This window comes from Hippichthys cyanospilos, chromosome 2 (genome assembly GCF_059441005.1).
Source record: "Hippichthys cyanospilos isolate Australia breed blue-spotted pipefish chromosome 2, RoL_Hcya_1.0, whole genome shotgun sequence".
NCBI lineage: Eukaryota > Metazoa > Chordata > Actinopteri > Syngnathiformes > Syngnathidae > Hippichthys > Hippichthys cyanospilos.
In genome coordinates, this window is record NC_142370.1 from 33,128,806 (window position 1) to 33,149,621 (window position 20,816).

At 42.2% G+C, this 20,816-nt stretch overlaps 1 protein-coding gene across 2 annotated transcripts in view; it reads right to left on the reverse strand.

The window, feature by feature from the left end:
* LOC148428312 (plexin-A1-like) overlaps positions 1 to 20,816 on the reverse strand; it is a 246,596-nt gene that overhangs the window by 199,769 nt on the left and 26,011 nt on the right. For both annotated transcript variants that reach the window (XM_088439610.1, XM_088439605.1), the window contains exon 2: positions 10,139 to 11,454. In XM_088439610.1, the coding sequence (XP_088295736.1) occupies positions 10,139 to 11,293 (1,155 nt within the window). In that variant the 5' untranslated portion in view covers positions 11,294 to 11,454. The remainder of the gene's footprint in view (positions 1 to 10,138; positions 11,455 to 20,816) is intronic.

Sequence of the window (20,816 nt, forward strand, 5' to 3'; positions counted from 1 at the left end):
TCCAAGAGCAAGCCGCCCTTCAAAATGGAGACAATGCGACACTGAGACGTTTCAATCTCAGAAGCGTAATGTGAATGCATCACAAGCATCATTACTTCTCGTAGCGTTGTGATGCGGGTGGCTTTATTTGTCCTTGGAAAGTGTAAGACACAGCCTTATAGCGTTTTCAAATGGCCTTCTTGGCTGAGGTGCAGGAAAAGGGGCAATAGTGGGTTGTTTTCGCAGCTTGGCTCCCCCTACAGGTGTGAAATGTATTTCACTTTTGGGATTACTTTCGAGGGGACCGATCATGAAAAGTCTTTTTTTTTTAAGCTTTTAACCATGCCAGGATGTTTATTTCTCACACCCAAAGTTAAGATTTGGGTGTGTTTATTGGTCCCCGTAAGGATATTCATTTTGTTATTTGCCTTCATTGAGGCATTTCTAGGCAGAGTTAGGGTTAGGGCCCCGCCCGAGCACATAAACAAGAGTTGAGAAAACCTTACGAAGATAGATGAAATTCATACCTCCCCTGCTCCGCCCCCATACTGCCTGTGCAGGAGTAAATACACACCGACCGTATCCACGTCTTTTAGTTTCATTTTGGTTCCAGAGCTGAGGAGGAGAGATTTTTCAGTCGGCCAAGTGTTTTATTGAGGATCACATAGCGGGACTAAAGTTAACATTTGTTGCGTGTGCATGAAAGACATATTTTCACATGTCTTTCATTATGCAAATCATCCAGTCCTCGGCATTTATTTATGTATGTCTTTGTTTTTTTTTATTTCCAAGTATCAGGGGAATGGAGGGTCAAAACATGGTAGGCACTGAATGAGCTAATAAAGGCTTTCTAAGCATTCCTTGCTTCTTCTGCCCACTCACACTAGCCAAAGCCGTGCAGATGAAAACAGCTTGGAGTGCACTTATGACAACAGGAGCAAGATTGGAGCAATTCGCAACTCCCATACACCTCCCTGCACTGCCTGTTTAGTTTGAGTTTAGTTAGAGAGGAGGAGAGATTTTGCACCAAGTCAGCCAAGTAAATAGCAAAGTTTCATTCATTAAGCTATTTTGGCCCAGTATTCACGCTGTTGGAATAGTCTCCATCGTGATGATGAGCGTCCATGGCGATGGATGGATGCATGTTTCATGGCTGCTGCCATTGAGCTACGTCGTGAAGGGGGCAAGGCAGCCACACGGTAAGAAGCGCGGTCTCTACAAATGAGCCGTTTTACAAGAAGTATTGGTACCATAAGATTCAAGAGTTTTAATGTCATATGCATAGTAAGACCACACAATGAAATTCTGATTCTGTTCACTTCCCCAAGCAGACTACATTCCATAATCGAGCAAATAATAAGGTAGGCAATAGAACAAAAAACAAAAAAAAGGAATAAGAGCAATGAGGGCAGTAATAATGAACCACTAATAAATTAATAATTTACATTCTGAGCATATTATGGAGTAGATAAAACTCATATTTAAAAAAAAGTAAGTAAATCGTCAATGTGCCATATGTAATTAAAATGCACATGTCAAAACTGTGGAAAGAATGTCATGTTATAGGCTCTTTATGTAGCTAGTAAATATTGTACACAAGTCATTTAAGCCGCCAGTGCCACTTTTACAAAACAACGATTTCCCGATTTAGCTCATTTTCAATTGTTTGATTTTTAAAATGACAAATAAATCAAATTAATCTGATTCATTGCCCAGCCCTATTGAGTGTGTCATGGCTGTCCGTGCACTTTGTAGTACAGCACATCTTGATTACGTTTGATGGCTACCGCATTGAGAAGGTTTTTTTTTTTTTTTTTTTTTTCCTCAACCTGACCTTGTCTACGGAACCAACCCCGCTTGAAAGTTTCCACCTGACACGACGACGGTGGCAACGAGCTGTCGGGCAAGCGCTCTCCTCAGGAAACCCTGAACGTGCCTTTAAGATGATAAATTCATCATAGCCGCGTCCCAGAGCGAGCGCGCCTGACACGACCTTGATCGATTGCAGGCAAAACGACAGATGGCCATAAAGGACAATCATGTAACTGTAAGCTCATTTGCATAATTGCAAGCGCACAAGTACGCTTCAGACTACAAGGCCGCATGCTGCTTGCACATCACCGCTGAGCTTCTGACAGAGATGTAAAGCTTTTATTGCCCTGTGTCAGCCACGACACTCTTCAAATGTAAATGAAATAAGCAAGAATATCCAGAATAGATTAAGCAGATGTGTCGTGTTCACTGAAGTGAGGAATTTCACGGGAGAATAAAAAAAAAAGGACTTTCAAATAAATATTCCTTTGAATTGGAGTAGAAACAAGTGGAATATGTTAGACACGCATACAAACGCACGGTTGTGTGTTTAAGGGGAACGTCAAAGCGTGTTTTTTATTCTTTCTAGAATATAGAACAGAAATGTATAAAAACTTTGGTCTCATTGGGTTCTCATCTGGTTCTCTCCTTGAGGTTCAAGTGGATGTCACCTGAAATTCTCTTCACTTCCCAAATATGCCTTGATTAGAGGTATTTTTTACTTTACTAATGGGGTTGTGTTGTGCAGAAGTCGTATTACCACACAGCTGGCACGGAAAGTAGTTAAACTTAATATTATGGCAAATATGAATCAGCTGGCTAAATTATATGAGAAGACGCGTCCGAATTTTTGCCCCATACTGTATGTTATACCGCAGAGGTCCCCAAATATCAGTCCATGGTCCAGTACCGGTCCGTGGATCAACTGATACGGGGCCGCATGAGCCGCATCCAAAATAATGAGCTATTTCTATTTTATGCATTATCCGAGTCTGAAAGAACCTTTGTTTTGAAAAACATATTTTGAAAACTGTCCAGATTTTCTTATTTTCGTTTCAATCACTCGAGTGCCAAGTTTCACTCACAAAGAAGTAAAATGAGTAAGATGTCTTTGGGGATGGGAAAAGGCCCAGTCAAGAGACAGGTGACGAGCCATTAACCTAGAAGAAAATGAATGCTTTTAAAAGGCAATACCTCAAGTCCTACTTGATTTCTCACGGTATGCTGACTTTGAGCACTACTTCCCACTTCCAAAAAGGACCCACAAACTGACAAGGAATGGATTTTCGATCTATTTGTTACCAAACCAGATGAGCTCCCAAATGGGGACAGCCGTAAAAGTATGTTTGAGACTCCCGACATTGCATCCGTGTGAAGAGAGAAACAAGATGACGGCTTTCATGAATATGGCGTAAATGGTGAGTTCATATTTTATGTCCACTTTACATTCGCCATTTGCCCGCCGCGGTCGATGGGGTCTGCCTATTTGTTAACAAACCAGGCGATTTTAGCATGGTTGAAATGAGAGAGCTCCCGAATGACGGCAGTCTTAAAATTCGGTTTGAAACCTCCGACAAAGATAAGAGAAGTCCTTTTAGTTCGCACTTCATATCTCCCCCCCTCGTTCACGATAAAATTCCCAATCGTTGACCGATCTGTGGTGATTAAAAGGTCATTGACCTCTGTTATAAAGTGTTCCCTACATAGCAGCTTACTATGACAATCATTTGTTTTCTCTTTAGTCGTTAAAATCAATCAATCAAATATTTATTCGTATAGCCCTGAATCAGCAAAGTCTCAAAGGACTTCACAGGTGAAAAGAGGTCATGTCAAGACTTCTTCTGAAAAAAAGAAGTCGTACAGAGTCATACATCTTTTTTTGTAGGTACACAACAGTGTCCCCTGTCAAAGCTCCCAGAAGGGGAAGGAAAAACTCAAAAAACTGAATTTGGGGAAAATCAGAAACCTTCAGAAGGGACCAGAGGTGGGAGGAGCCCTCTTCCAGGCTCACAGGTTCAAGTGGATGCTGCATGTACCAAATATAGACAAATACAGATACACAATACAGATTGCAGAAAATATATTGTCATACAGTGCAATGATGACTTGACAGTTGTTCTTCAAAAGAAGAAATTCATCAATTCGAACTGAAATAACGTATGCAACTAAGCTGACAAAGTATATCTCCACAATAAAGATTTGAGAAATAAAAATCACCAGGTTTGCATCTTTGTCTACGATGTGACTCAGGTTTCTAGTTTTAAGATAAAAAAAAAAATAGCTGAGTACCTGAATAACTCACCAAAGTATTTCCCCCAGGATTCCAGCCTAGTTGTCACTATACTGCCATAACCACTATGCAGATAAGAAGGGCGGGGTGAGCAGTGGCTCATTTGCATGAGATGGGCGAGCCCATCGAAAGACACCGGGGAACTGTTCTTTTGTGTTGAAAAATGGCATGTGAGCCCTCTCTTACTCTTGTGAAGTCCTTAACATGCCCATGCACCTTTTTTACATTCAATCCCTCATGCCGTTCTCTCTTAACCATCTCAACAATAATTCAGCAGTTGTACGCTCTTCCCCTCCGATATCCCTCTCTATCAACTTCCTTTCAGTCTCCATCAGTCTCTATCAATCGGCTCCCTTCTTTCATTGCATCAGCTGTTCCGTCTGCATTGTGTTTTCAGATCACATTCGCCAGCTGCCTTTCACACCAAGTCACTCTTTACCCCATCACTCAGTGGAAAGTCAAGACGAGGTCAGAGCCGGTTGGTGTAAAAGAGGGGCCATGTAGCGGTAGTGACATTAAAAGAACAGGACTGGCAATATGAATGAGGTTTAAAGGGTCCCAATCATGAAAAGTCAACTTTTTGGTGCTTTTAGGTAAATATGACTTTTGAAAAACAAATGACGACAAAGGAGTTTCGTACCTCCCCTACACCTCCCCCGTACTGCCCATGCAAGAGTGAATATACACCAACCTTAGCCCAGTCATTTAGTTTTATTTTAGTTCCGGATTTTGTACCAGGTCGGCCATGAAAAGTCACCTTTTTGGTGCTTTTAACCGTGCTGGAATGTTTTCTCACCCTAAACACGCCCAAAGTGTTATTTTCCTTCATGTATGCATTTCTACGCATTCCTTGCTTAATCAGCGCTCTCACATTGGCCCAGCAAGTAAAAAAGACTTTTGAAAAATAAATGACAACAAAGGAGTTTCGTACCTCCCCTACACCTCTCCCGTACTGCCCATGCAAGAGTAAATATACACCGACCTTAGCCTGGTCATTTAGTTTTATTTTAGTTCCGGATTTTGTACCAGGTCGGCCATGAAAAGTTAACTTTTTGGTGCTTTTAACTGTGGTAGAATGTTTTCTTACCCAAAACACGCCCAAAGTGTTATTTTCCTTCATTTATGCATTTCTACGCATTCCTTGCTTAATCCGCGCTCTCACATTGGCCCAGCAAGTAAAAAAGACTTTTGAAAAATAAATGACAACAAAGGAGTTTCGTACCTCCCCTACACCTCTCCTGTACTGCCCATGCAGGAGTATATACACACCAACTTTAGCCCAGTCATTTAGTTTCATTTTAGTTCCGGAATTTGTACCAAGTCGGCCATGTAAACAGCAACGTTTCATTTATTCTTTGCCACGTTTTAATGTAAAAAAATGCAATCAACATCAGTAGTATATCATTCACCCTCAGGCGGAACTAGTGTTATGAATACTGGGTTCCCACAGGGACCGATTTGGTAGGACAAACGTGCGTCAGTGAGTGCAATCTATAGAGATTGTTTTGCGTTTTAATGTCAATAAAACATCTTTTTTTGGGCTCCTTCAGTCACTCTGCGACCGTTGTGAGGATAAGCAGTCAAGATGATGGCTGGGTGGATTTCGTGGCTGGAGGAATCGAATGACATCATAAAGGGGGCGTGGCAGCCACACGTCGAGAAGCGGCGCCCGCCAACGAGACGTTTGACTTTCTGCTTGGAAATGTCAGTCGCATAAAACACATATTTAACAAGGAATTAAATCGCCAGTGTGCCAAATTTAATTTATATGCAAATATTGAACTGCGGAAAGGATAAAAATATCACGATCTCGGTCCTTTAAGTTTACAATATTCAAGATAGCGGAGGTCGAAGGATGAATACGGGAGGTCAAAATCAGACAAGCCTTGAATGGGACTGGTCAAATGAAAGAAATCTCGGTGCAAATAATGAGGCTGGATTGGAAGAGAGTAAAGAGGATAGAAGGGCAGGAAGAGCAGAGGGGGGAAGATAGCAAAGGGACAGAGAGGTGGAGAGTAGTTCCGAGATTTATAGCAGGCTGTTACAGAGCATCGACTGAATAACAGGAGGTGAGACCGGATGAATAATTCATGAGGATTCGGGCCGCTCATAATGCTCATCTATGAGGAAAGGGGAAGGCGGACAAGACATTGCCAAATAAAATGTTCGAATAGTGATTGCAGTCACTTTTTTTTTTTTTTTTTTAATTTTGCAATGCCTTACTTTTTACGAGAAAAATGACAAGGTAACTGGAATAATGGTATAGCGTACAGCGGACCCCCGTGTTACAAGATCCCTGATTTACGTCATTTTAATGTTGCGACCTGGAGTTTTTTCATCCCCTCTCTGTGACATTTTCCCGGATTTGCGACAAAAACAACTGTCATGACCCTAGGGGGTTGGCTGCATTTGTGCCTCCATCTGCTGGCGTTTTTAGGTAATTGCACTTATTTACTATTGCCGTCTTAACTGCTATGCAACGCGTGACTACAATGCTGGTCTGCTATTGGTTGGCGTCTCTTCACAGAGATGCTGGTTATTGGTGATGGCTATTTTTATGTTCTATGAATTAGTGACGCGATATCCAACTCATTTGCACTAAGCGATAACATTTATTTTTAAATGGCTTCTATTCCATGTGCCTTATATTGTGGTGCGCCCTATAAATGAACACAGTTTTAAAATAGCCCTTGCATTGACAGTGCCCTCATAATCTGTTGCACCTCATACTGCGGATTTCACCTCTGCAAAAGGAAAATCTAAAATTATCAGATGTACAACAAAGCCCAATCAATATTAAAACAAATGACAACAGCTAAATCATTTTCAGGCGAATGTAACTATTTAAAAAATTGGGAGGTTGGGATTTCATATCAACTATGAGATATCGACCCCGTGGAGATCATGTGAAAGTTAGTGGATAAATACTGGACTGCAACCGACTTTGGACTCATATAAGAATCTGGACGACTGTAATGAAAAACATTCAAAACATCTCAAAACAACCACATTGAATGTATAAGACATCGTAATGGATGTTTGCTTCTATCTGGAGCATATAAAGGGGAATGTCAGGCATCTGTTGGCCTGCGTTTGAACTATTAAACTCAATTGTGGTTATGATGGTTAAATAGACCACTGGAATGGAAGAGTGGTCGATTTTAACCGCCGTAGCCACAATTCCGTTTGATAGTTCAAGCCAGAGGGAAAAGTACAACTTATGTTTGTTGGCTTTGATTTGGCCTTTGCTCTACTTCTGGACAAGACAATGAATTACAAACGCATCCGTTATTTTAGGGAAGAATAACGAGGACGACTCGCACTTGTATAAACATTCCAAAAAACTTGGAGAAAGAGGAAGGGGTCGAGAGATTGAAAATATTTTTGCTTCCGTATTGTAAGTTCTGCACACAAAAGCAAAACCCAATACGGATAAAACAACATCTACAATCATGATCCAAGTTCTGTTTGAAACATAAATACATTTAATGCAATTATATACTGATAAATACTCATCCATCCATTTTCTAGAGTCTCACAAGGGTCTTGAACTTGAACTATATCTACTTGATAGAAATGGGAAAAAAATACAGTCGGCCCCCGGTTTACGAACACCCTGTTTTACGAACAATTCGACTTATGAGCGTGGACCACAGAGATTTTTGTCCCCCACTCACGAGCAAACCTTTCGTCTTACGAACAATCGGACATGCCGGCCAATGTGTATGCAAATATATTTTCGCTTAATTGCGTCAACAAAATCAGCAGTTGACGCTTGTGACAGTAACGTGAACGCTATTGCTCTTACAACGTCACAGTCACTGTCTCGGTCACGGTGTCAGTCACGGAGTCAGTCACGGAGATGCCAATATGCTATTGGTCGATTAAGGTCACCCGGTCTCACTCACGGAGATGCTATTGGCCGGCGTCACGTCAATCACAGAAATGCCGATATGCTATTGGCCCAACGCCTTTATCTAGCTTGATGGCGCAGCTGGTCGGGATGGAAGGAAGGAGAGAAAATGAGTGAAAAACGGAAGGAAGGAATGTTGTGAAGACTTTGCAAACTTTATCTGTTAGACATAGCTTCTAAAATTGCTAGTAGCGGTAAAGGAAGAAGTAAGAGGATGATATGTTTTAGCATCTCCGTGACTGACACCGTGACTGAAACAGTGACTGTGACATTGTAAGAGCAATAGCATATCAGCGTAACTGTGTTAACTATGCGGGTTAGTCTCTGCTCCCCTCCGCCTCCACCCAGTTCAAGTCACGTCGCTCCAAAGGTAAATTTCATTTTTCCTTTGTATATGTTATTTAATTTAACTGTACAGTAGATTATGTTACTCATTTTTAATATGTGTACAAAGTCGTGATGTTTTTACCTAAGGTTTTTGCACGCATTCACGAATTAACATAGGTTTGGATTGCCCGTCATACGAGCAGAGCAGTTCGAGTTACGAGCGTAGCCGCTGAACGGATTAAGTTCGTAACCCGGGGGCCCACTGTACGTATAATACAGATTTTAAAATAGGTAATTGAAAATCAGCAACTTAGAATGTGATTGGAGACATGTACAAACCCAATTTATAACACGGGATGTTACACTAATTTCAAGTAAGGCAGCGTAAACCTGCCGCCATCCAAAGTACGTATTTCCGATTAACCCCAAATACATTTCTGCTTTTCCTGACGTTTCATTCTCTCACAAGCCTGCATATTTTGTGCTAAAACTGTCTCGTATTTGGAACTGCTCAAAATTCCATCCAGCTTGACTAAGGCCCTGGTTCTTGCTGAAGAAAAACAGCCCAAAGCATAAAGCTGCCACCACCGTACTTCAATGTGGTGTATTTTTTATCCCCGTGAAGAGCAGTGTTGCGATTGTGACAAATGTAACTTCTGCGGTTCGAGCCAAAAGTTCAACCTGGTATTTTCATTTGAGCTGTGCAGGTTATAGTTCTCATGAAATATAGCAAGACGTTTTGAAATGTCTTGGTCTCGTGTTTCTACATGGAAGAAAAATGGCATTTGAACAAGGCCGGAAGACTCATAATGATGGTAAAGATGCTTACATTTTTAATGATTGATTTTTCACAAAAATAAAAAAAAAGTGTCATTAAATAAAGCTCTGGCAGCTCCTAAATCCGAGGTTGTATAATTTATCATTTTGGGACCAAAACCACGACTCCCAACGACGTGATTTTGGGATACTCAAAGCTGCGTGTGTCTTTTCTAGGACCTTATCTTCCGGGTGTGTCAAGATTCGTGGTGACCTTTGTGGCATGTGAGAGTTTTTTTCCAGGTTTATACTATGGCCCCGTTGGGGACATGGTCAAAGTCTCGTTTCGTATTCCTCTCATATACTCATGGTTTTCTTTTCTCATCCAAGATCTTTCCCTTCCATTTTTCTCTGTTGGTCATCGTCTTGATATGTTTCTGAGTGAAGTTTTGTTGCCTTGCACTTATCCAAGCATAATGACAACCGTCAAGAAGACGGTTGAATAAAAACACTGAATTTCAATGAAAACAAGCAGATGGAAGAATCAATATGACGCTTTATGAGAATTTTTAACAAGACATATTTATCTTTTCACATTATTTATGTCATAATAAAGACTTCTTTTCTGATTTTACCACTTACACTCTCACCATTACCGTGATTTGCAAAAGGTTAAATAATACCCTAATACCACGCGTTCAGGTCATTTTGCTAAATTCTCCTCCGGTCATTCGGAACAATCACGATTCAATTTATTTCCCAAAATCGATTAGCCCTACACCGCTCATTAAATTTCCTTCTATTTATTTTTCTTTATGGGCACTAAACTACAGTCGAGCGCCATTCATTTACACCGTCACGGTTCTCCGAAACACCTGCCCCCGCTACTGAAAAAAAATCCGAGAGGAAACGACGCACCGCACTTGGAAGCGTGACCCCTTCGCCGGCGTCGTACGACCTCTACTGAACTGCCGCGGGAACTAAGGAACAGCTTGATCAAACAGACAAGCGAACACAGCTGCAAAGTGGAGTTGCCGAAACAGTCAGGATTACACACTTACCGAGTTGATGCAGGACAGCTCCTTGTTGAGCAACCAGGGCAGGGAGAGTATCCCCACTCCACTGTAGCACGACTGAATCCTTATTTTAATCTTCTCCTTTATCTGTCTCATTGTGAAGAGACACAAAGCCGTCTCCTTGGGTGGCTTGGCTCTGTTCTTTTGGCCCTGGGCAAACACAGCAAAGAGAACCTCCTCGTGCTCCTGAATACCGAGCGATTGAGCCAAACGGGACCCCGGTCGAGCCAAATAAGCATCCTGGATCAAGCGGTACTCCACTCCATCCTTGGTGCAGCCGACGGGGAACTCGATGTAGGAGTAGAACTTGGGATCGTCCACGCAAAGCCGCACGATCTTGGAGGTGAAAAACTGCTCGCTGCCGGCATCGGGCGAAGTGAGTTTGGTGTCGAGCTGCAAAGTCAGATAATAGACAAACTGCTCGCTGTTGAAGCCGTAGATGTAGTAGATGTCAAACGCCGGGAATTTGGAGAGCGTGTCGGAAGGAATCTTCAGCTGCGAGGACACAAACTCGTCCTGGTAGACGAAGCTGAACATGTCCGCGTTCTCCTCGTTGGACATTAATTTGCGGCTGGACAGCGTGGGAAAGTACTCCGACTTGCCGTCGATTGGAGTGCCCACAAAAAGTTTGCCGCCTCCGCCGAAAGCGTCCGGGGAGATCACCACCCCCGACATGGTGCTCGCCTCAGCGACGCTGGATAGATAATGCTCCTTACGGTGATGGGGCTCGCCCAGTTTGAACAAATCGTCCAGACGGAGGAACTGGCAAATTCCCTGGGAAGTACTCCCGCAGGCGATTAAGCGGTTGTGGGCATCATCAAGCAGCAGGAGTTTATTGATATTGGGAGTCTGCACCAGCTCGTGAGGGCACGACTGGACGCCCGGCGGGGGGTAACAACGCGGATTGTCCGTCACGGGGCCGGTCACATGACTTCGTAGCTTGGTGAGATTGCTGGACAGCTTGTAGATCCAGTTGACGGCGCCTAGGTAAATCTCGCCGGATTTTTTATGAACCACCAAATGAGTAAGCCCCCCTTCGGGTGGGGAGAAAGACTGGAGATGGGATAAGGGCGAAGACGAGGAGGTCGCGGGCAGGGGGAGGAGCAGAAGGAAGACGGGGAAGGTGAAAAGTGAGGGCATGGCTGGAATAGGCAAGGATGCTGTAGGGTCTCGTCGCGCCTCTTTCAAGGTGTTTAATCCGATTCCGGGCGATTATAGAACCGGTGTCCTGCTCCTCTTCTTTTGCGGCTCCTCTTTTCACAACCTCATGGCCTGTTTCTCAATTATGACGGCCTCCGGCTCTGAGAAAAGAAAATAAGCGCAACCATTGTCAAAGAATATCACGAGATGCACTTCTTACACAACCCCAAATATATATATATATATATATTTTGTGGCAAGGAAAAGAACATAATGGATGTATTACTCGATTCCAAAGCAGTATTTGCTTTGTCAAGCCCAGTTGCCTTTCAAAGTAACCACGCCTGTGCGCAGTGCTTTAAGGGGGGGGGGTCCGCTGTGCCGGTGCTCCGCTTATTATTTTATATGTACCAATCAGAGTTTTTGTTGTATACCTGCTGTGCAATGGCAATAGAGGCATTCAATTCGATTCTATGAGAAAAGATGTCTCTGTATGACTTATTTTTTCGAAAGAAGTCTCGCCATGACCTCTTTTCATCTGTGAAGCCCTTTGAGACCGGTGATTCAGGGCTATGCAAATAAAATTTGATTGATTGATTGATTGATTGATTGATAGCATTTTCCGTCAGAGATATGTGGTCAATCCGAATATGGAAGAACGAACAATAGGCTTATTTCGATGACTAAACTGAAGTAATTTCCGACTGTCCGTCAAATTCACTGAGTTGCTCTTATGTCAAAATATTAAAGTACCAAATTCTGCAAAATCAGATTGTATCATCCCAAACTGTACCATGCTGAGCTGAAACGTAGACCGCTTGATGGAAACTTGAAAATCGTTTCCAACCCAAGTTAATTTCATTAAGCGCACAAGGCAAACGCTTCTGAAATCTAACATCTCTCTTCCCATTCTGTAATTCAAGGCATTCCTCTCCCTCTCTACCCTTCAAACACTTCAGTCCGTCAATAGTGCCTTTCATTCCGGGCCCAGTCATGATTACAGTGGTCCAGATTAGCACGCTGTTGCCAGCCCCGTCAGGACAATGCAGACCCTGTTTGGAGTCCCCGATACACACCCCAGACAAAACAGGAGCAGACTTACAGTATGTGGTGGGGAGCATCTTTGCACAATCACGTACCGATCCCACTGACTTCACGCTCCTCTGACACGAAGCGACTCAATCATATGCACATGGGACCTTACAACATGGCCCACACACAAACACACATTCACTCATGTGCCATAATTGCCCACACGTCCCTGCACATTCACAGAAAGTGAGCGCGAGGGACAAGCTAGTTTTCAAAACGATTCGAAAGGACGGCTATTTTCATCATCTTGCGCTTGACAAATTCTATAAATAAGTGAAAACACGTGCGGAAGAACATGATGTGAGGAATCGTTTGACAAAACTGGGACAAGAAGATGAAGAGAAAACCCAAAAGTCTGTGAAGTGGAACAAAACAAGTTTTTCATTTCAAAGTTCTTCTCTAATGACAAAATTAGACCAAATGGAAAAGTTTATAGAATTTAGAGATGTTTTCGTTGGAATTTTATTCCAGAAAAACACTGGACAAGGCTAAATATCTTGAGAAGGTAAGGTACAACAATTGCACGCGTATATATTTTCATTTGCTGAATTTGCATGAATTTCAAGATTGTACTCACGTAAAAATCTGGTAAAAAGCTACATAGAAAATCAGGCTCAGTGAGACGGTTTCGTGGAAAACACAAAAGGAGTCTGTCTATCATCTCTGAAGAGAGACAAATTTACGACATCCGCTGAGTTTCTCACAATAACCCACAATAACTAATTTTGAACAGTGTATGTACATACTGTATACCACGGGTGTCAAACTCAAGGCCCGGGGGCCAAAAACCGGCCCGCCACATCATTTTATGTGGCCCGCCAAATGCTGATTTTGATTTCAAGTTTCTTGCTAAACCTGCAGATTGTCTTCAAAAATAACCATTTTCTCTTCCCGATCTATCTTTTGAACAGTTTTTATCGGCCTCTGTATTCAAAACTAGGTAAAAATGTAAACCAGCAAAAACGGCGTTTATTAGACACGTGTTTTTCTATTCTTAAGTCCTACATTTTCTGGATTTTAGAGAAATTACAGGGGTACGTTAAAATTGAAGCTTTTTTAGACTATTTTTAGATATATTCCGGCCCTCTAACAGACACTATAAGTACAATGTGGCCCACGATAAAAAATCAGTTTGACGCCCTTGCTGTATACCGACTTGGAATATGGAGAGAAGAATATTGCTGCTAGCCATGGTGACTCCTGATGATGAATTTTATAAATGAGAATATTAGTGGACTATTTTAACAATTTGAGAATCAGCGAATTTCAAGCGACATGATTGGGAAATTTTACTGAGGTTCTGATTCCAAAACAGAGCAATGCTACCATACAACAACTTGAAGTTATTATCGATCAAATTTTGAGTGATGTATCTGATCTTGAACTTGGAAATATTCTTTCCGCGCATGTGAGGACATGATGCGGCCCACCTGACACATTCAATAAAGCTGAGGAACACTTCAAGTGTGCTCACTGTTGATTAATAGGTGCCGACGAGTCTCTGACCTTAGCCAAACACTTGGGCTAATTTATACAAAGCGCTTCTTGAGCATGGAAGCTCACATCCCTCGCCGACAACAATCACGGCGAACATGCGGATGCACATCATGCCTCCATTTCATATTGTTAATAATACACAAGCATGTATATGAATAAATCAACATAAAGTGACTTCAACCGCTTTTCCGAAGGTAAACCTCACACGACCCGTAAAAGTTTACGTTAAAAAATGTTTCTCTTGACAAAGTGCAACGTTAATTCTTTCGGTGCCATGGACGAGAATTTCCGTCGCGTAAATCTACTTATTGCCAGCACAACAAATACAACTACATGCATCATTTTTTTAAATTTTGATCAATGACTTGATAAATGACACTTGTGGCCAGCCCTCTTAATATTAAGACAAAAAAAAAAAAAAAAAATATATATATATATATATATATATATATATATATATATATATATATATATATATATATATATATATATATATATATATATATATGGGAAGGTACTGTTTACATCTACTTTTGAGTTTCTTGATGTTGATAAAATAAACACTTATGCATACGTTTAAAAATGTTGTGTTAGCTTTTTTAGCTTAGTTAATGTTTAGTGGCTTAAGAAGGACGACCTGAAGTGGACGCGACAGCCACATGGTGAGAGACACGCTTCCAGTCAATGAGACCGTTCACTTCCTGGTTAAAAATGGCGCTCAAATTCCTTTGTGTCAACATAAAATTTCACCATTTATATATAACCGTGAAAACTTTAAAAAACAGCAGTCCTTGGGTTACAAACAAGTAACGTTCCCACACGGGCGACGTCCCGAGAATTTCTGCGCAAGTCTGAATTAAACCTTTAATTACCCTCTAACTGTCAAAATAACTATCCAAATACACGTCTGCATCTCGCCTTTTCAAAATTTTTAGCTTCGTTTCCATGGTTAATGCCTTTCCTCTTGTCTGTACCAGCATCACTAGATGATTCTGCTTTCATTTTTGGGACCATGATGTGAGGGTAAAAACAGCGAGGATCTCGAGTAAATTATGGAGCATAAATAGAGACTCTAAAGTAGTTGGCTACTGGAGGCAAAATGGTGGATGAAATTCAGGCCCTGTAAGACCAAAACAGTGTAGGTCAAGTATCGCGTAACCCAAGGACTGCTTGTATCGTGATGCAGATCTTTTAAATGTAGAATTCCAACACAGATTGAACTGCATTTGCCTCTTAGCGACCGTTCTGTTTTGGGTCGTTCGGAATGTGAATCACGTGGAGGTCCCCTTAAGCTGGCAACACATGATCAGCAGCATGCGAAATAGTTGACACCAAAGACAGAACTGGGACTCAATGATTGCTTGATTCTTCTGTTTTGAAACCTTCTTTGTTCATTTAAAGCATCATGGGGTTCTCGCGCAGGCTTTTCGCTAAAAACAAAAAATGTCACGTGCCTTTAACGTGAGCGTGATCTATCTTATTTACCGCCGTGCACCTTGCGACAGATGGTATCAAAGTTAAAGTCACAGCCCGGTCAGATGAGGAGAAGAAAGAGGATACGAGAGCGGGCGCAGGAAGTGTAAGGCACTTGAACGTGAGGAGATTTTTATTTGGGATCCGTTTTTGAAAAGGCATTTTGACAAGCCGCTAATACGGCTGAATGGAGTCAACGCACAGCCTCCACTTTTGGAACGGATGGGGAATTTGTTGAATAGATCCACGGTAACACAAGCTGCCAGCAAAAACAAGGAACATCATTTGAACATTTCACCGACGTGATTAAATATACTACTGATCCACCCAACCATTTTTTCCACCACCTATACCGCTCGGGGTCACATGGGAGCCAAAGGTTTTGACCGCGGGGCAAAAGCGGACTGCTGGTTCGACTGGTCGCCCGTCAATCACAAGGAACGTGGAGAGACAGACGACCATTAACGTTTACACCATCGCCGAGTTGGAACTGAATCATTCCGCCAGAGACCATATAACGCACTTAACCGTCATGGTAAATGGTAAATGGTAAATGGTAAATGGTAAATGGGCTTTCACTTATATAGCACTTTTCTGATGACGCAGCATCAGGAGCAACTGGGGGTTCGGTGTCTTGCTCAAGGGCACTTCGACATGGGCTTGATGGTCGGGGTAACCGAACCCACAGCCCCTCAGCTGGGAAACCACCACTCTACCACCGAGCCATGCTGCCGCACTCCTACTTTTACGCTCATAGTACAGGCAAAAATATGTTTAACAAACCGAACCGACGTAAAACAATACGACGCACTCTCGTGATGAAATATCATCTCGAATTGCCAGTTGTGAACGCATACGATAAGGGAAGGCTTCAGTTCCCACTCCACACATAACCTTGATGTTTTATCTTGTTTTGTTTATGTTCTATACATAAAGATCTTTTGATGAAAAATCCTCTTCTCGGGAGAATTTAGGCATTGTACAAAAATAATGCACTTGTCTGTGCAGCCACTCGTTGTCTTGACTGTTTATCCAGCTCGGAGTCGTAGAGGGAGCTGGATGTCGTCCCAGCTCACTTAAATCGAAACACACACTAAACCCGGCGCTAGTCGGCAGTCAGTCACAAGAGTATTGGGGTCTTGACCAGGAAACAAGCCTGCGCAAAAATGAACTGAATATAAAAGTTGACAGCTGACATCTAGCAGCTATGTGACTGATAACGCTAATAATAGCAAGGTCGCGCGGCATCCTTGCATGTCCCGAAAAACTACTTCAATACGAGGTGACAGTAATGGAACCTAATGAAATTGATCATCCAGCAAGAGTCCATAAACAGCCACTATTGGTTCTTTTTGTGACCGGTGAGGTCTAACTGTCTATGTGGGTGGAGTTTTTCGTGAGGGAGTTTTAGTTCGTATCTAGAAACTGCTGTTTGCGCCGTCACTGCGAACACACCTGACTCGCCTCCCGACCAATGGTAGCAGATCCTCCCATCTTGTTCAGTATTTAGTCCAATCCTTTGAAATTTACACTAAAGTCATTTCACATCAAAGGGAAAGAATTGAAAAAAGGCACTAGGGAGCTGAAATTTCACCCAGACGGTGACAACATATCAAAGTCCAAAATGGCAAGATGCCTTAGTTATCAGACTACCAGGAGCATGTGATCCCTTGGCTGGAATACCGCGTAAATGATGTGGAAAAAAAACGACCCACAAATAAACAAAATAGTGCGCATAGGTTAAATTCAGCTACATTACAATATTCCTTTCTTTATTTCAGCAGCAATGACTATGCTGTTTGTCGATCTTCATGAATTCAGGAATCTCTGAGACTGATGCAATTATGTTTTCTAAAATCTGATGTAATTATGTGTGTACTCATGATTTCGTCACTCAGGAAGAAAGCTTAATGAATCTCAGTGGCAGAACGCAGACATTTTCCTTGGTCAAAAAAATTTGGGTCAACACAATGATTCTAGACTCTAGAATCTAGAGCTAGATCTATCCTAAATCTATAAACCCCATATCCAATATACAGCAAATTTACAGGTAATTGAACCCCATGCTAAAAATACCATCCAAATGAAGGACTATTCTACACGGCAATTTTGTCTCCATGCATCCACACAAAACTAGCAAAAAACAAAAAAACAAAAAACTCCTCTGTTGTCTGCTGTAATAAAGGGAATGTGGTATGGACTGTATGACTTGGCGTGGGTTGCTGTTCCATGCGGCTTCAACAAAGTGCTGCGTTTACGGTCACATTCCACCAGTGACACACTGACCCTCTGCGCAGCTGCAGCAGCATAAAAGAAATGTACCAGCGGTTTAACATGACCCGCACACACACAGATTTAAACTTTTTACACTTACTGTAAACACACCCACATTTTTACACTCATTGTAAACACACCCGCATTTTGCTGCGCAACTCGGTTCTTGGTGAAAAAGAGGAAGACATTTTCTCCATAAAAACTACTTACGCCCTCGATGGCAGGTGCACTCATTGTTAATTCACAGAGCCGTGGAGTTGAGCCCTAATCATTTGTAATCTGACCGAGTCTCCTCAAGAAAATGCTCATTCCATCGCTTAGGCCTCCACCGGCGCAGATTTAAGGATTAAGCAGATACTGTACAGTTGAATCATGACAGATTGAATATGCTTAGGTTCACATGCCGGGAAGGCTTGCTCACGATTATGTGCGAGAGCTGTTGACAACTGAGGCAACTTTTAGCATGGTGAAATTCAAGTCTTTTTTTTTTGCTATTTTTCATAGTCTTGAAAAAATGTGTGTGTCGTTTTAAGAATGTGAAGCCTTCTGTCTGTCTGTCAGTCTTTCTCTATCTATCCATCCAACCATTAATCCACCAATCCAAATATTAGCCATGTCCATCCATCCAGATATTAGCCATGCCCATCCATCCATCCATCCATCCAGATATTAGCCATGTCCATCCACCCATCCATCCATCCAGGCAGTCAATTAATAGCCATAGCATCCATCCAGATATTAGCCATGTTCATCCATCCATCCAGTCAGTCAATTAATAGGCATAACATCCATCCAGATATTAGCAATGTTCATCATCCGCCCATCATCCATCAACCAGCCAGTCAGTAACCATATCATCCATCCAGATATTAGCCATATCCATCCATCCATCCATCCAGTCAGTCAATTAATAGGCATAGCATTCATCCAAATATTAGCAATGTCCATCATCCATCCATCATCCATCAACCAGCCAGTCAGTAACCATACATCCATCCAGATATTAGCCATATCCATCTATCCATCCATCGAGTCATTAGCCATATGCATCATGCATCCATATTTAGTTCCATCCATCCACCAATGAGTTGGTAACCATAGCATCCATCAAGATATTAGCCATGTCCATCCATCCATCCACCGATCCATCCATCCATCCAATCATTAGCACTATGCATCATGCATCCATATTTACTTCCATCCATCCATCCACCTGTCAGTCAGTAACCAAAACATCCATCCAGATATTGGCCATGTCCATCCATCCAATCCATCCATCCATCCATCCAGTCAGTCAATTAATAGCCATAGCATCCATCCAGATATTAGCAATGTCCATAATCCATCCATCATCCATCCACCAGTCAGTGACCATAGCATCCATCCAGTCATTAGCCAAATGGATCATGCATCCATATTTAGTTCCATCCATCCATCCACCAATCAGTTGGTAACCATGGCATCTATCCAGATATTAGGCATGTCCATCCATCCATTCATCCATCCATCCATTCATCCATCCATCCATCCATCATCCATCCACCAGTCAGTCAGTAACCATAACATCCATCCAGATATTAGCCATGTCCATCCATCCATCCATCCATCCATCCATCCATCCATCCATCCAGTCAATAGCCCTATGCATCATGCATTCATATTTACTTCCATCCATCCATCCATCCATCATCTATCCACCAGTCAGTAACCATAACGTCCATCCAGATATTAGCCATGTCCATCCATCCATCCAGTCAATAGCCATATGCATCATTCATCCATATTTACTTACATGCATCCATCCATCCAGTTAGTAGACATTCCCATCACCCATCCCTCCCTCCATCCATCCATCTCTCCATCCATCTATACATCCAGCTAGCTCGCAGGGTAACTAAGCTATTATGCACACGCCATTGCAAAGACTCCGATATACCCGACTTGAGAACGAGTAATTCATTTTGATAGGGCCTTCTTCATCGGGTCCTTAGCCCCTGTTTAGGATTTCCATCTCACTATACTCAAAATTGTGGCGAGGGTATGAATCATTCCGGAATAAACCGCATACAGACATTATAAGCGCGCTAAAACAACAAATCTAATAACTGCCTCGTTCTTTAAATTCATGAGTGTTGTTGAGGGGCTGATGGTGTTGTTTGCATCCTTAATCCAAATGTCAATAGCAACTTTTGTCCATGGTTGTGCTGCGGCTCCTTTGTTGTGACAAACGCTTTTTATCCACCAACTGGTAGCAAAAAGGTGCTTCCCATCCACTTGTGTTGTAAAAAAAAAAAGTGCTTTCCAAATAGCAAAGAATGGGCTTACACTTTTATTTCAAGTAGGCTTAGAGTCTTGCATGTTTACTACAGTCCATGTGCGGTTTTGACAGCGGTCTAAAGGTAAATTATGCAGCACAGCTGGAGGTTATTGCCGCTTTTATACAAACATCGCACATGTAAAACAGAGTATTGTACATTTAATATGTGCTGACAAATCATAAAAACGGGAATAGCTCTCATGAGAAGTGCGTGTGTGGCTGTGTGTAACAATGTGGGACCTGTGTGGGGCCTATATCGTCTTTGTGGGGAACCGGTGGACTTGTGGGGACCTTCGATGGACCCCATAAGTTTGCTTTAGAGTGTAGGTTTCAATATTGTTTTTTGGTTGTATGGACGAGGAAATGAATCATTTCAATGAGGTTTCCCCACTACAACAGAAAAAAAAAAAAAAAAACTTGTGTGAGTGAAGTGTGTGTGCGTGTGTGTGTGTGTGTGTGTGTGTGCACTTGGTTTGATGGGGACCAAATCCCTGGTTCCACTATCTTTGTGGAGACATGGTAGACTTGTGGGAACCATTTTGAATTATGTCTGAGATATGCCCACTGCAAAAGAAGAAAAAACCTTTGTGTGAGTGTGTGTGTTTGTGTGTAGGTGTGCACACTTGGTTATGGGACAAGGTGGGGACCAAATCTCTGGTTTCATTATCTTTGTGGGGACATGGTGGGGACCAAATCCCTGGTTTCACTATCTTTGTGGGGACATGGTAGACCTGTGGGAACCATTTTGGATTATGTCTGAGATATCTCCACCGCAAAAGAAAAAAAACCTTGTGTGAGTGTTTGTGTGTAGGTGTGCACACTTGGTTTCGGGACAAGGTGGGGACCAAATATCTGGTTTCATTATCTTTG